At 39.3% G+C, this 16,698-nt stretch overlaps 2 protein-coding genes across 2 annotated transcripts; one reads left to right on the plus strand and one right to left on the minus strand.

Moving 5' to 3' along the window:
- Positions 1–1,785: 1,785 nt before the first annotated feature.
- On the minus strand, positions 1,786–7,887 carry p3h4 (prolyl 3-hydroxylase family member 4 (inactive)). Its single transcript, XM_082529699.1, has 7 exons — positions 7,209–7,887; positions 6,244–6,393; positions 5,967–6,138; positions 5,756–5,884; positions 5,520–5,665; positions 4,932–5,015; positions 1,786–2,693 (listed from the first exon to the last, which is right to left on the minus strand). Exons 1-7 carry the CDS (start codon positions 7,653–7,655, stop codon positions 2,544–2,546), a joined length of 1,278 nt encoding a protein of 425 aa, XP_082385825.1. The 5' UTR covers positions 7,656–7,887; the 3' UTR covers positions 1,786–2,543.
- Positions 7,888–9,565: 1,678 nt separating this feature from the next.
- LOC309704512 (peptidyl-prolyl cis-trans isomerase FKBP10-like) lies at positions 9,566–15,791 on the plus strand. Its single transcript, XM_082529698.1, has 10 exons — positions 9,566–9,903; positions 10,429–10,574; positions 10,661–10,850; positions 10,945–11,090; positions 12,455–12,644; positions 12,756–12,901; positions 14,133–14,322; positions 14,536–14,678; positions 14,766–14,929; positions 15,052–15,791. The coding sequence occupies exons 1-10, from the start codon at positions 9,704–9,706 to the stop codon at positions 15,235–15,237; spliced, it is 1,701 nt and encodes a 566-aa protein (XP_082385824.1). The 5' UTR covers positions 9,566–9,703; the 3' UTR covers positions 15,238–15,791.
- Positions 15,792–16,698: the final 907 nt, after the last annotated feature.

Below are 16,698 nucleotides of genomic sequence, written 5' to 3' on the forward strand. Positions count from 1 at the left end.
GGAAGAAAATGAGATGCGTCTTACCCCATATTTTTAGAGACTATCTTTTTTGAAATTAATCAGTGAAAAGGAATGAAATCAAGACTGCAAATGGATTCAAATGAAGGGAAAATAAAATATTAAAACACGAAGCCACAACTCTTACTCTCGCATGTCACTGCCTGTGTCTGTTGGTATTTCACAGCTTTAATCGATGGTTAGACTTTCTGCTTTTTTCTGGTTCTTAATTTTTTTTAAATATAATGATTATATGAAACTATCGTAAGAAGGTAGAAAAGAATCATGCAAAACATTGCGTAAATTATATGGCATTAAAGCTTTTATCAGAGCTATTTACACTACTGTGCAGAAGTCTGAAATCGCTCATTTCTTTATATTTTGTGCACGAGGCAGACTTTCTCCTAATTTTTGTTGAAGTTTTCTTGAGCAACAGTTTTCCAGGATTTCTGATGGATTTCAAACTTTGGCTTTGGGCAATACCTTAAAAAAAAAAAGTCATATGCTTAAAAAACTGACACCTCATCAGAAATGATCTCAGTGGAACAGTGACTGTCAAGAAGCCAAAATAAAGGAAGGGAAACTGGCAGAAAAGACTGAGGTATGCCAGATTACACAAGAACTGGACTGAAAATCAGTAACAACAGGTCTGAGTGATGAATTCAAATTTGAAGTTTTTCCCTCAAATTATTACCAATGTGCACAGAGGAGGTCAAGAGAGATAGAGTCATCTGTAAAACACGGTGGAGGCTTTGTCAAGGTTTATTGCTGCATTTCAGCCAGTGGTGTTGGGGATCTTGTCAAAACTGATGGAATTACAATGGAAGAAAAATGCCATCAGACTTTGATCCATCATTTAATACCATCTGGAAAGAGCTTAATTGTTTAACAGAGATCCCAAACACACTGCCAATGTAGTAAAAGCCTACCTAAATAGAAAAAACACAGAGTAGGAAACTACCAGATATGCACCAGGCTCCTCATGCCTGGTGCTTAACGGTTTCAAAGCTCCAAAGAAGAGCTTTGAATGTCCTTTGAGAACTATTTCTGAACACTACTTAAATAAATTATAAGAAAGTTCAGGATGTGCTGAAGAAAACCATGATCGTATAGAAAATGTTTTTACACTCCATTTCTTTGCCTTTGCATGTTTAAATAAATTGCTCCTCTTTCCCATTTTACTAACACAAACTGAATAAATGAGGGGTGGCTCGAGACTTTTGCACGTTACTCTACATGGAGGGCAAAGTGGGTGAACCATGCAACAAGAGCTTTGTGCTATATGGTGATTATTTATCTCAGGTTCATGAGCGCAACTACATCCCAAACACTTGCCTTCCTGTTGTACATCTAAAAATGCCCCACACATCTTGCTTTCATGCTCCGCTGTTGTCCCCAGAGTCGCCACAGATCTTCAATGAGATTTTTTTTCATTTGCTTTTGTGGTTTGGGTCCTTGCTAAATAAGATTAACTGCCTTTTTATAGGGTAAATCCCATGTTATAATATAAACTGGATGCTTACATTTTTTCAAGAGACCAGGTCGACCTCTACATTGTCTTTTTTTTTTTTTTTTTTTAAATCAAGCGTCAAATACATTTGCAATATAAAAACATTATTTTTAAACCTTAAATTTAATTTATCAAACATCTTCACCATATTAATCAAACTTGGTTCCACAATAAATTGATTAGAGTAGTAATGTAATCAAAATAGTTTTTACAATGCAAGTATATTTGAGCTTATTAAAGTAGTTATTTTTAAAAAATGTATGATTCCAATCAAAAAGAACACATTAAATTATTTTAATTAAAAGCATCTTATTACCAATATCTTATTGGTGGATGACAAATAACAACATAAAAGCCCCATGTCAGCATTGTTATATCACACCTCACAGCTTTCATTAAATAACAGTAAATAAAAACTGTAGAAAAGTCATTGGCAAATATCAGCATTGAGACCAATGATTGATTAGTCTTTCATACTGATCATCATGATGGGTAATTGTGTCCATTTAATAACCAACTAAGTTAAAATTAAAACAGAGCCCCCCGGTAAGATAAACCATGACAAGAAGCATGGGTTGAGTTAATGTAACTTGGATGAAATTTGATATCCTGCAGTAAGAGGGCCCTAAACACACAGGGTGCTTCTCACTCTGGGAGATTAGGGGGAGAGAAAAAGCTCACATAACAAAGTGAAAAAATCCAAATATATTCATGATTTTTCCCTGATAACAAAAGTAGCTTTCTATTTTGTTACCGTGCATATTTAAGATTTGTTCTCACCTCACAAACGTCATTTACTCATGGCTGTGCATGCACTAACAAGGCTGTGAATTTTAATCTTGTCAAAAAAACAGAAAAAAAGAAATCCCCACAATCAATCACCAGGGGGGCTCTGTGTTTTTGGTTTTTTTTGCATAATACTGATAGGAATCTAGATGTTTGTCTGTAGATGGTTCATCATTTTTTGGGCATGTTTTCATGGGAGGTGGGACAGAGTTGGACGAGAAAGTGTTCTGCTCGAAGATAAAGACAGATGTCAGTCTATGACTTCTCCAGTGTCCCACTTAGTTTTGGGTTCCTGCCACCAATCAGCCAGGAGGGACTCCTCATAATCCCCCATACCCTCAAACTCAGTGTCAGGATGGTTTGAGCGAGAGGTGGTCATTTCTTCTGGACTTACAACTTCCTAAAATGTAAAAGAGAAAAACAAAACAAATTAACAGAAAACTCTTTAATGAGGCTACATTCACACTGTTGCGTTTGAAAACGCATTGTTTTCTCTCCGTTTTGGCCTCCCGTCCACACTTTCCCCGAAGGAAAACGCTCTCGAAAACGAATACATTTGAAGACGGTGCTTTAGCGTCACAGTGCGGACAGCGAAAACGGAGACTTTCGAAAACGATGACGCATTTTAGTCATGTGATACAGTCATGTGACCAATTAAACTAAGGTAGCGGAGTTGTTTTGTTTGCTCTCAATTTTGACAGCCCTATTAAAGATTAATATCAGTTTGTACATGCTTCAGATAGCTTTTCTTCAAATTCTTTAATTCTCACTCGCTTTTGCAAAAAACTTGGTGCTTTTCCTCGACATTTTGCTGCAACGTTTCAATGAGCTGGAAAGTAAATAAACGGCAGACAGAAATGAGGCAGGCTGAATCTTCTTGTGTTTCACGCATGTGCAGTAATGGAACTTAAGCGTTTTCGGCCCTTTCAATGTGGATGCACAACTCTGTGAAAACGACTGAAAACACTAGTGTGGACGCAGAGTGTTTTCAGATGAAAAGGCCATTTTCAAATCTATCTGGGCTAGTGTGGACGTAGCCTTACTTACAGTACTATTCAGAGATTCACTGACACATTCTTCTTCTTATGTCTGTAAATCTGTCAACTTTTGCACCCTGTAATTCAGCCTGAACTTTCACAGTCCTCCTTTCCCCTTCTCAGGTCCAGGCAGTGTGAAGCTGGGAGGAGCCGGCCTGAGTTAAATGGATGTGGCACAGTCTCAGTGGCCAACACCTCCAAGCCACATACCACACACTGCTGCCGGAAGACAACCCCCTCCACCCCTTCTTCCGCAGCCTTCACCCCTGTTTCTCCCTTTCATCCTCTGATTTATTTTCCTTTGTGTTCTCTACATTTAGTTTGTTGGTTAATTCCCCCAAAGTAAAGGTCTACACTCCTAAAGAAGATATGAAGTTTGCATTTTGAAAAACAATAACAGTAAACCCCAGCTGGATCCTCCAAGTCAAAGACTTATTTTTATCCTCTGTAGTCCTGCAGAGAGTTTGGATTTTATCTGCTGAGGTTTTCAGGCATCTGCATCTGATACCTCAACCACTGTTCCAGCACAAAGGGGACCGGTGGAATTTTGTTTTTGTTGTTAAAAGAAAAAAAAAACATCTCAGAGATAATTATCTCTGCAAGCTTAGTCAGATATGATCATCGTAGCTGTATACCAGTAGCTGGATTATAACAAAGGATTTCTTTGTAGTTTAGATGAACATTTATAGTTACTGTTTTTGTAAGAAAATGTCAAATTGGTATAGAAGTCAGACTGTAAGCGTTCAGTGTTTTCCTAATGGACATTTAAAACAATACATATTTAGAGTCTCAAACTGGACTATCCCTAACTTGTAAATTAAGTGCATTGCCACTGTAGCAGCATATAAAAAGATTGGCATAGCCACTGTGACGTCACCCATTGGTTTGTAAAGTGTGGTTTTGAAGCGTCGCACTGATGTTTGGGCTTCTAGCCATCTTGGCTTCTTGAAACCAAAAGTCATGAGAGAGTGTTGGATCTGACCGGCAAACTGAAGTTACTGAGGAAATAAATAAATCTTTTCCCAGTCTTTGCCTAAAATAGGTTTTAAAGGCTTTTCCCCTCTATAAGCTATATTACTATGTATGAACAACATTTGGTAGCGTACATTCATCCAAGTCTTTACAATTCTAATGTAGAGGAATGTGCTGAAACTATTGTGAACCTCCACTGTGTGTGTGCTTGATTGAGACATTTCCTGTTGGAGCTGTTGATTGACTTGGTCCTTGTTCGGCATTTTCAGTGAGAATTATTTTTGCACCATGTCTCTCTCTTATAATATTTCAGACTGCAGTCTATCTATCAAAATGATCATCATTTTGTATTAGATAAGGTTTGAAACCAGCAATAAGTAACATAAACTCATTGGCAAAAGATTTTGTTATAGCTTGTCCTCTGCTAAATTGGTGCCACAGTTTGGTTTGTTTAATGCTGCTAATTAAATGCCATATTGTATAAAGATTAGTCCTTCAGATAATTTTTTTTTCTTTCTTTAAAGGAATTAATGTAATTTCCGTTGACGCTTAAGCTCAAGCCCTCATGCTGTCTAAAAACAGTGCGCCATTAGTCAACATCAGCCTTTGAGCCAAGTGTAGAAACATACCTCATCGTCTGTTTGCAGGTAGCTCAGAGCAAACTCCAGCATTTCTTTCTGTTTGGTCGTCTGGTTAAAGTACCTCAGTGCCTCCTGGAAAAGTTAAAGGGACATCAGCTTTTGTGTAAGCTCAAGCAACCAGTGGGAACAAACAAACAGTTTTACAACACAGAGCTGAATGACAAATTTGGCTAGCTGGTTTTTTGTTTACTGGCTTTTCTCCTCTAAGTTTAGAAGCCTTCATGTGTTTACAGCAGCACTACATGTATTTAAAACCAGGATGCAAAGAACTTTACAGGCTAGACCAGCTTCAGATGGGTCTAGCCCATAAACTGCACTGCAGCTGCTGCCAATTTTACACCCTGCAGAAAAGACAGGAAAACATATCTGCCGTACACAACTATACAAGTTTCTAATTACCACCCTGAAATTGTGTTAATGTTCACGCCGTGACCGCTTCATGCTACCATTTTCCTGCTTTGCAATATGCACCGCCTGCTGCTTCCAAACAATCCAGTCTGCATGAGCTGCAGCTAAACCACTCAAGTCCTGGAAGAGCCGATGAATGAAGACTGGTACAGTTTTTGTTTTACTCACAGGCCGAGGTTCAAAATCATTATCGTTGAGGCCCCACTGCTCCCGGTAGAAGCGATAATACGCCACATTTTGTTGCATCACCTGGTCTTTGGGGTCGAACAGCATGTAACTTGCTGCACACGGAGCAGCGTTCTTTACATCATTTACTGGAAACAAAGTAATACATGTTTTAAAAAACCCATTATATTACACAGATCTCTGCAAAACAAAGCCAAAGTCTTGGTAATAGTTCTTACATTTATAATAAGAAAACTGGAGGTAGTGATACATAGTAGCTACAAACTTCTCCACAAAGAAGCCTCCAACGCTGGGTGTCAGGTTCTCCTCGCATTTAAATTTACATTTCAGAGCATTTATATAGAGATCTGATGGAAGCAAGAAGGAGAAAATGTTATTTTGCCTCAAATAATCTGAATTTAGACTGCTCCTGAATGACTCTCCTCTTACCCGCCATGCTGGGATAGAAATCTTTGAACTCCACAATCTCATATGAGCTGTCACAGCCAGCTAAACAGAGGTTGTATACTTCAAAGTACTGTGTGATGGCCTGCTCCATGTTTCTAGCACTGTTGCTGAAGTCTCCGTTGTTGTAGAGCGTCACACTTTTCAAGAAAACACTCTGTGTAGTAAAGAGATTCATTTAAAAAAAAAAAAAAAAAAAAAACATAGAACTCAAACATCAGACCTCTCATTGGTGCAATACGACAGTGCTTAGGGTACAAACTTCATATGGCTGCTCCTCGTGATCAATGAGATATTCCTCCACGTCAAACAGTGTCTTGTAGTAGTTCATGTTCTTTGTTAAGAGGACATCATCTGGGTTCTTCTTCAGGAAAGTGTGAGTTGCAGCCACTGCCTTCTCCAGGTTGTTAAGCTGAGGGAGAATGTAACACATGGCACTGGAGTTACAGGAAGATACTTTTTTTTTTTACTTTTAAGGTAAACGTTTTTAAAAGAGGACATGTCAGAGCACATCATTTCTTGAGAAGTCAGTAAACAGCTGATAGATGCAGTGGTTGGAAACTAAGTGATAATATCAGATATCACACACCAGAGTCAGGTAAAAGATCTGGACAGATGTTCGTGGAAGTGGGTCGGTATACCCTGTTAGTTTGAAGTATAATAAAAGGTATCATTTTGGGGGAGGGTTAATCAACAATAAATAAATATGCAGAATAATCTCTGAGTGAAAGAGGGGGGCACAGCAGATATTCTGCTTTTAGGATTCAGAGTTAAAGGGTTTCTGATGATGTACGTTCAATTAATTTCCCCCACAGCATGGATGTTGTTAGTGTGGAGGCAATTTAATGACCAAGCATACTTTTTACGCGAAAGATCTTGCCGACTAAGTACCCCCACCCCCCCATCACTCTGACAGAAGAATAGGGGGATTGTTTTTAGGGGAACACTGGAAGAGACGTGGCACATGCTCAACTGCTGCTTGGCCAGCAGGAGGGCGCACAGCAAAGTAGTGGCGAAATTACACTCCACAGCTAACCCACTAGAAATTTCCTCTCGGTAAGTAAAATGAGCCAGCCTGTCTAGAGAAGCCAACTGCAGACGCTTTTGTTGAATGAATGCTCCCGTTACGCGTAAGATATTCTTGTGATATGCCGTGCTTAAGTACTGCACCAACTTTGCATTACACTCCCAGAGTCCCAGTGAACTCACTTCCACACTTAGTCTCACCTGGAAGTATGCATACTGTATGTAACGATAAGGTATCCTTTTCTCGAAAGTTTCCAATAAATCTCTCCGTGGATATGTGAGCTTAAACACTGGAAAATCTGCCTTGCACTTTTTAAGGCAAGCAGCTCTCAGCAGGATGTGGCGCATGACGCGGAGGCTGGTATCCTCGAACAGGGTGTCGTTGTCCCGGCTGACGGAGCTGCAGTTGCTGCAGCAGAAAGCCTCGCTGTCCCGGAGGAGCCGGTGGAGCCGCAGGCTCAGCTCCAGGAACTTGATAGTTTCTGCCCAGTTTTGCGCTCCGTATTGCTCCATCGCGTAGTTGTACGCGGATTCCAGCGGCATGATGTCCTTCTGAGGGAAACTTTTAAAGCTGTACTTCTCATACTGAGCGTCCACCGGCGCAAAAATAACGAAGAAGAAGGCCAGGAACAAGCTTCTCGTGAGCATCTTTACCTTCACAGGCTCCCTCAGCCGTCTGTCAGTGCTTTGAATGGCTCAGGAGACCTCCTTCTTTACTTTAACAGGGATCGTTCATGTCTGTGATACCTGTAAAAAAACACGGGACGAAAACGCGAACATCTAGTCAAGATTTTCAGAATAAAAGCTTTAATGAGCGTTCATCAAAATAAATAAATAAATATTGATCTCTTGTCTTCTGCTCATTCTGTACAGTATTTACTTCTAAAAGATGGCATCGGTCATACATATTCGTTTAAGATAAATAATATAGAACACAGTACGTGTGTGCATATTATTTTTATAGTTAGTCTCATTTTTTAAAAAATTAAACAATTTAAACAACATGACAATTAATGTTTTTGTGCGTAAAAGCTACTGGAAGGCTGCATTTTTAGAATGTCTGGATTAACCTGCTTTTCTTAGTTTAAAAGTGTGGTTGTGAAATTAATATTAATTGTTATAAATATCATTAAGAAACATCCGGTTCGCTACAAGTTGGAGTATTTTTCGTTTATTTAAAATTCCAAAATATAACGGTTTTAAAAAATATAAGGTTTTAAATGCAGCTTGGCAGTCGGTAAAATGCAATCTTGGCAATTACCTTGAAAATAGAGCTCAGTACTTCCGGTATATTTCTTGTTAATTCTGGGGGGCTTGACACAGACGTCACAGAATGAGTTGGGAAGAAAAGGGTCAATGTTTTCCACATAAATCGCAGAAGATGCAAACAAACCAGATGTAATATTACTTTAATCGTTTTTTTTTAATTTACATGAATATTTATCAATGTTCATACGAAGTGTCTTATGAGTTGAAGATTCTTGATTTCTGCTGACATTTCGAGCAAATGGACAAGCTGAGACTAGTGAGGTTAAAAATCCATGCGCATAGTTGACACATGACTTGTGGGCATATTTGAACTCCGTGTCTGCAATATTTCAAAATCTTTGCAGTTACCATTAGAAGCCCTTCGGGGTGTCTGGATGAGATGGTTATTAGGATGCAATAACTATTTAAACCGTAGAAGACTCCTTGCATGAGCCTGCCTCCCTGAAATGTGCCACCAGATGATACGGGATTACAAATTCAGGCTCGTTTCATTTGTGAGCTGAAATCATAGAGCCGGGCCTTTTGGGACAGGCATTACACGTTTGCAAGATTCCATTAGAAAGAGGGTGGGGGCCCCGGGGCCACTCCCCCTCCTGCTCCTCTCTGGAGCACAGGACCAGAAAGATACGACAAGCAAGCCTGAAGGAGATGGGATAAGGCCGGAAGTGTGTTTAGTTTTCCATCCACATTAAAAAATATAAAGTATTATTAATGAGAAATAAATTATGTATGTGTCTCAGATCGTGCGCTGTGCTGCATTCAGGGTTGGAACACACGGTGCCACTTAACAGCCAGACCGCATATCTGGAAGTTTCTACACTTGGCAAACAATCTTATTTTTTCAGTTTTCACACACTTTCATAATGTTCTACCGTTCACATTATACATCTGTAATGTTAATGACAAATAGGGTGACCTAGGGTCCCACTTTAAGCGGAAGTGTCCCTTTTCCTGGCTAACACTTATCTCTCAAAGCAGATGTGGTTATTTATCCATACTTCCCTATTGATACCCGAAGATGATAACCAGACATGAGTGTAAGAAGTATATAGGAAGGCTGCATTCAGATAAAATCAAGTATATTTGTACTTTACATGCTAAATATTTCAAATCTGTATAGTTTATGTACAATAATATTATTATTATCATAATTATTATTATTTATGTCACACAAAGTAAGTTAGACTTACAGGGGGAAAAAAGTTGAAATAAGCATTATCAACTTTTATATTGAATATTAAAGTGTCTTTTTTTTCCTCTGTTTGGAGGACTATTATTTTGAAATCCCTTACCGGAAGTCATCTATGTCATTTAAACGAGCTTCACGGCCAGACCAGCGTCAACTTTTTGCTGCTGTATCGGTTCCACATCTTGAACCACATCACCGGCGGGCAGACGGGCTCTCACTCTACTGAGCAGCTTTTCAAATGGATTTATTGGCATGTTTTCAGCTTTTACTTCTGTCGCACTTATTGACTGTGAACTGTAGCCCCGGTCCGTTACTCGACGTTGTCGTGGATCGTTATGACATTCCGAAAGTTTGTCCTCGAGAAGTGGAAATAGAAGATTTTGTTCGTTATCATTTCAACGGTACCTTCTTTGAAGACGGGAAAAAGTTTGACTCCAGGTGAAGTTACAGCGAAATGTCAGTTAGTTTAGCTTCAGAATGAGCTAACTAGCGCTAATTGTTAGTATAGAAAAGGACTACAGTTCCCACGAACTGCTTGTAACGTTAGCTTTCAATGAAATTATGGTTACTGTGTGATTAAAAATGGTTCACTGTGCAGTAAGGGCAATGCTTACACAGTAAAAAAGTTATTACAGTAAGCACAGAAGTAAAGAAAGCTAACACGCATTTTATTTGTTATTTTAATGGATTTTTCTTCACATATGTTTACTGCAGCAGTGATGACTGCAAATGTGTCAGTAGCATCTCAGCTTCAGCAGAGGTGAAGCTGAGAAAATCACAGCAATTATTTGCTGTGATTTAGTATCTACACGGGTTAGTTTCGGGCAGTTAGTAGATGGCATACCTCCCTTGCATTCCATTCCCTTGAAAAATAAAATAAAATTAATTAATTAAAAAAATCACAACCCATTTTTATTTTGTTCACGCTGTTTTTCACTCTCATCTCCATCACCGCCTCTGCAGCTATGATCGAGGCAAAGCTTTCATCAGCCAGGTCGGCCTGGGCAGACTCATCGCAGGGATGGACCGGGGTCTGCTGGGCATGTGTGTCAACGAGCGCAGGAGGGTCACAGTCCCTCCACATCTGGCCTATGGAAGCATAGGAACAGGTGCAGAGGAGCACAGCAGTGACGGCACTTTACTGGTGGCATTATGTGGGCTGACTTGTGACACTCTGATCTCTATCTCTGTTCAGGTGGTATAATCCCTCCTGATGCTGTGCTGGTTTACGATGTCCTTCTGCTGGATATCTGGAACGAAAAGGACAAGGTTGAGATCCGCACTCTCGACAAACCTGCGAGCTGCAGGCGAACAACTGCAGCATCAGATTTTGTCCGTTACCACTACAACGGCACTCTGCTCTCTGGTGAACTCTTTGACTCCAGGTGAGAGGGCAAAAGTTTCATTAGAAGCTGAAAAGCATCTCTTTGTTTGTTTCTTTGATTATCAGGAACTTTGAACTGTCAACTCTTTATTTAGTTACTCGAGGAATGCCACCTATGACACCTACCTGGGCCAGGGTGACCTCATTAAAGGCATGGACGAGGGTCTTCTGGGCATGTGTATTGGGGAAAGACGCCTCATTATCGTCCCACCCTTCCTGGCATACGGAGAGAATGGCTACGGTAATAACTACTATTAAGATGTCTTTGGCTAGTGTGGCATTTCTTTTAATTCACCTGTTGACAACCTCAAAATGTAACCTCTTATTAATAACCATAGTGACCTGTTTCGTTTCTTTTAAAGGGTTAAGTTTAAAACTTCATATGTTTTCTGCATGTTTATCTGCATATCACATTCAAATATCAGTATTTTTATATATATTTCTGATTTTGCGTGTAGGATTTGGTGTGCTAACGTTCAGAGAAATTGTCAGAGGACATTTATGAGTGTCTTTATGATGACTGATTGATTGATGATTGTTTACTAGTATATTCACAAGCTGTACAGCTTTTCCTCCTGTTAGAGACTTCCCCTATGGCTATTCATACTACACCAGTAATTATGTAATAGATAAACAATGAACTTACAGGAAAAGTAACTGTTTTTTCACCATCTACTAAATTTCTGGGTTGTTTGTTTTGTTTTGTTTTGTTTTTTTACAATGGGTTCATTGTTCACATTTTCTAAAAAAAAAAAACATGCTTTTGTTAGAAAATGTGAACAATGCAACTAAGCAACTCATTTTGCACATTTATTTCTTACAATTTAAAGCCCAACGAGTAGTGCTGACAGAAAAACTGGGATGTGCTGTTGAGATTGCACTTCTTATATTAAGATGTCACGGGAAATAAATGTTTAGTTAAACTTATTTTCAGTGACTGAAAGGCGAGTATCAGTAGTCTGGCCCACTTAAGATCAATATTTTCTATATGTGACCCACGATGTGAAATCAGTTTGACATTCCTGCTCTAGTACAAGGAAAATAAAGCATCAGAAAGATTGAAAGTTGATCCTAAAACTTTGGGCGTACTTTAAAAAATGGAGACCAGGATGTGTGTAGGGACAAAATTTTGTTACAGTAAAATCCATTACTTTGACTTTTACTGGATGGCCTTCCTTGCTGTCTTATTTGGTGTTTGCGCTGGGCAAAGCTTCAATATGGATACTTTCAAATTCAATTGGCTGTCTTGCTGGTAACCAGTGTTGGCCACAGATATGCGTCCTCTCATTTTCGATGTGGAGTGTAAATGCTTGTGGGTTTGGATTTCCTAAGCGCTGAGTGCAGTAACAGAGGCTAAGCTAGCTGCAGGATGGTTATTCAATCTCTTTTACTGTCTTGTACTGTCTAAATTGCACTGTCTTATTTTATATTTATTTTCAAAAATTGTGAGTGAGGATGTTTTAGAGTTGTCTTAATAATCATTTAACAAACCTCAGTTGAATCGGAGTAGATAAAAAAGGATTTAGGTGGTCACTTGTTCAATGAGTTTTAATTTTTTTTTTTTAATAACTTTCTTTCATGAACATGCTTCTTTCCTCCCAACAGGAACCATGATCCCTCCTCAGGCCACGCTGGTATTCGAGGTGCTGATAGTTGATGTCTTTAACCCCAAGGATGATGTAATCGTGGAGGCAAAGGAAGTGCCTAAAGGCTGCACGCGCACAACAGTGACTGGAGATTACATCCGCTACCACTACAATGGCACATTTCAGGATGGCACACTCTTTGACTCGAGGTACACTTGAGAGTTTTTTTGTTTGTTTGTTTGTTTTTTCATTTTTAGAAAGTAAATAAGCTATCATCCAAATAAGCTTCTTTCAAGCTCTCTCTCACTCTCCTTTGACAGCTATCAGCGAAATAGCACCTACAACACTTACATCGGTATGGGATACGTGATCCAAGGGATGGACAAAGCCCTGCAGGGGCTGTGCATAGGAGAGAAAAGGAGGGTCGTAATTCCTCCTCACTTAGCGTATGGTGAAAAAGGAGTCGGTGAGTTTGATGTCTGCAAATAGGAGGTTTTAAAGTGTTGTCTGAGTGAGCGCATCAGAGGTGGGAAGTAGTGATATACAAATACTTAGTGTACTTAACTAGAATTTTTAGGTATCTGTACTTTAATTATTTTTCAGAAAACTTTTTACTTTTACTCCCAACATTTTCACACAAATATGTGTACTTTCTGCTCCTTACATTTTCAAAGTAGACTCGTTACTTTAGGTTTAAGGAATTTGAGTGGAGTTATTCCATGTCCCTGTGTGCATTCAAACATCAAAGTGATTTGAGCCTAAAAAGTTACATATGTAAGGCAATAGTGTATCTAATGGTATATCAGTCACCAGGGGGTATCGCATACAACAAGATGAGGTAAAACCATGTAATTTATTAATAATCTATTGCATCACAGTCAGGTTAAAGTAGGCCAGTGTTTTTGGCACATCACCGGAACGAGTGTAGATGTTCTGTAGTCATGGTACTTCAGCATCTAGCTAGCTCTACAGAAAAAGGGCAACTGAATACCATCTAGTATAAAGACAGTGTAAAAAGTATACTGTCAGTGTAAGGGATGGAAATCAGCGAAGTTAGCTTGTGAAATGTTGGGTTACAGCTTGTTGAATTCAGTTGTGTAAATCAAACAAAGAGCAGCAGCAGTAGAAGTCAGCTGATCACAGTCTGTACACAAAGAAAATCTGCTGGAGCCCAAAATAGAAATTATTGTAATTCTTTTCCCCACGTTGAACCACTACAATCAATCTTAGCATTCCCACATCTGCTGAATCCCATGTTAATCCTGACTGTGCTCATTTCCCTGTTAAGCTGTGGAGGCAAAGTCATCGTCTACAATGTATGCAACAAAAAAATAGTGCTTTTCTTCTTAAATGCTCGTGTTCTGCATAACTGATTCAAGCTGAGTACAATTTTTAGAATTACAGTTCAGACTGAAATAAAGTTTGTATTCTCATTTATTAATTGTTTTATTATATTACTATAGCACGAGGTTCAGTTAGTTTTGCACAACAATAGCTCATAGAAACATCCTCAAAAGAGTTACTTTTTACTTGTTTAGTTTGAATACATTTCAGGTCCTGTACTATTTCAATTTACTTGAGTAAAGAAGTTGAATCAGTACTTCAACTTTTATCAAAGTATTTTTAACGCATGCGTCTGTACTTCTATGTGTATAAATGTCATGTTTCTTGTTTTGTTTTTTCATTTTATCTTGTAGGAGACTTCATTCCTGGATCTGCTGTGCTCGTCTTTGACATTCACGTCATTGATTTCCACAACCCAAAAGATCCAGTCAATATCAAAGTTACCCATAAGCCTCAGGAGTGTAACATGAGAAGTGAAGCTGACGATTTGATTCAGTACCGCTACAATTGCTCCTTGATGGACGGCACCCTGCTGTACACCTCGTGAGCGCCCTCTGCTGTTCACTCTGCTACACTGCACCCTCCACCTCATGCATGTAATCATTGCTGGCTCCTTGTCTGACAGATTTCCGTGGGCCTCGAATTCATACCATCTTTGTCTTTATGACAAAAGCATGTATGCTTGCATGGCTCCAGGTTGTTTTTTTTTCTTTCCTAAATGTTCTCTGTTAAAAATAGTTATGAATCACTTTGCAGGGACCAGTATGATTCACTTTCTATCACTACTCTGGGAGGAAATAATGTGATCCTGGGTCTGGAGGAAGGTTTAAGAGGCATGTGTGTAGGCGAGAGGAGAGAAGTGGTCATCCCTCCCCACTTTGGCCATGGTGAAAATGAAGGTCAGTCATCAAGAAACTCAGATACAGTATTTATTTATTTTTTGTTCTTTTTCATGTAATTTTCCTCTTCTTTAATGGCATCTCCAGCCGGAGGAGTTCCAAGGAGTGCAGTGCTCTTCTTTGAGTTGGAGTTGGTGGAGCTTCAGAAGGGTGTACCTGAAGGCTACATGTTTGTGTGGGTCGGGGATGGCCCTGATCCCCTCTTTCCTGCTATGGACCTTGATGGAGACAAACAGGTCCCCCTTGAGGAGGTAAAAAGAGAAGCTAAAATGACTTTTTTTCCTTCTAATTTATTTTTTTTTTTAAATAAAGGAACATTGCTGCACACAGTAAAAATGTTTTATAACTTAGACACTCCTCCAATATTCTCCAGTTTTCAGTCTTCATCAGGCTCCAGGTTCAAGGAGGCAAAGGTCGTCTTCGGCCGGGGATTGATGCCGACAGCATTATTAAGGACATGTTTGATAATCAAGACCGTAATAAAGATGGCAAGATCGTAGAAGATGAACTGACGGTTACAGAGGATGACGTGTCCAAACAAGCAAGAGATGAGCTATAAAGAGGACATCTACGTGTTTCACTGGTGATTAAGTACAGGCGTGCAATGGCTGAGGTAACGCTGTTGTTTTAGTGTGTTGTGGAACAGCTCTGAATTTTTCAGGACTCATTTCTCATCTACTGGGCCTTTTCACTTCAGACAACTCGCCCTGTAGTTGGAAAAATTGTATTTTCCATACAAAACATCTGTTTACCAAAACTCTGAACCCAAAGCAGCTATATGAGATTCAGCCATCATTAATAACTTTTACACCAGTGTTTTTATAACTGTGATGTGTCAAAAACATGGTCAGTATGTTGTGGCCAGAAGCGCTTTTTAAAATGCTGATGGAAGAAAAAAGATCTGTAAGGAAGGCACATGTCATTTACCAAGAATCTGGGCAGGGCCCAACTTCCACAATAGTCCAGCTGTTACAAAAGTCATGTGATTTGCTGTTGATTTAGCAATTTAGATTTACCTTTGGTCCTTCATCTTAATATAAAAATGATTACAAAAAACACTAGTTGTACAGTATTGTTTGTGGCTGTGTACCAATGTACAATAAAATATTTTATAACAAAAAACCTTTGTATGTTGTCAATGAGCTAAACTCAATTGGTCTGGCCTTGCACAACAGCCCCGGTGTCTCAGGCAAATGCACTGCCCACCTCTGTGTTTGTGTAGTTTTATTTCTGGCATAGCTGAAAATAAATAGGTAATTATTTTGGACAACAGGACAAATCAAACTGTTATGCCACACCGTCAGCGGACGATTAGACCAACAAAGAAAATACTTTTTGAACATGCACAAGAGAATTGAAGAAGAGTGCAGGGTGGAGTGGCTGGAGATTGAGGTTGACGGTGATTTGTGACAGGAGGGCAGCAGCGAGAGTGTAGTGATGCCTGCCATCATGTACGGCTTGGAGACCCAGATGCCAAGTTATAAAGCAGAGACATGTTAGAGAGGCAACGTTGAGATCCTCTGGACATATGGAGGAGGAGGATAGTGAATACATTTGACAAATGATGTTGAACACGAGGCTGCCAGGTACAAGGAAAATGGAAATGCCACAGAGGAGGTTCAAAAATGCAGTGAAGGAGGACGTGCAGAGGGTTGGCGTGACAGAGGAAGATGCCAGGGAATAGGGTAAGATAGAGGCAGCTGATCCACTGTGGTGACTCCTGAAGGGAGTGCCCAAAAGCAGCTTAATTTAAGGTTTTAGAAAGAACAGTAACACCACATTTCTGTTATGTGAAAAAAGTTAAAATTACAAATTGCTAAAAAAAAAAAATATACAAAAATATTTTTCTAAAAGCAAAGTGTCAAACATCAAATAAAAATTGCAGTTGATTTTTTTAAAAGTCTGTTTTTAGATTAAAAGCAGGGGTGATAGACAGTGTTGAAAATTCTTCAGTGATTTTCAGTAACAATCCAGCTGAAAGTTTCTGGGCCAGCTTGGGCCTTCTCAGCTGATGGTCCCA

This window comes from Aulonocara stuartgranti (genome assembly GCF_965226115.1).
Source record: "Aulonocara stuartgranti genome assembly, chromosome: 4".
Classification (NCBI taxonomy): Eukaryota; Metazoa; Chordata; class Actinopteri; order Cichliformes; family Cichlidae; genus Aulonocara; species Aulonocara stuartgranti.

Bases quoted from the DNA above. Each gene is read 5' to 3' on its own strand.
- p3h4 (XM_082529699.1), bottom strand. From the start codon at position 7,655: ATGCTCACGAGAAGCTTGTTCCTGGCCTTCTTCTTCGTTATTTTTGCG. The intron at 6,139-6,243 runs GTTTGTACCCTA...TTTACTACACAG, and splicing joins ACGAGGAGCAGCCATATGAA to AGTGTTTTCTTGAAAAGTGT. The intron at 2,694-4,931 runs GTATGTTTCTAC...TTTACATTTTAG, and splicing joins ACCTGCAAACAGACGATGAG to GAAGTTGTAAGTCCAGAAGA.
- LOC309704512 (XM_082529698.1), top strand. From the start codon at position 9,704: ATGGATTTATTGGCATGTTTTCAGCTTTTACTTCTGTCGCACTTATTG. The intron at 10,575-10,660 runs GTGCAGAGGAGC...ATCTCTGTTCAG, and splicing joins CTATGGAAGCATAGGAACAG to GTGGTATAATCCCTCCTGAT. The intron at 14,679-14,765 runs GTCAGTCATCAA...TGGCATCTCCAG, and splicing joins TGGCCATGGTGAAAATGAAG to CCGGAGGAGTTCCAAGGAGT.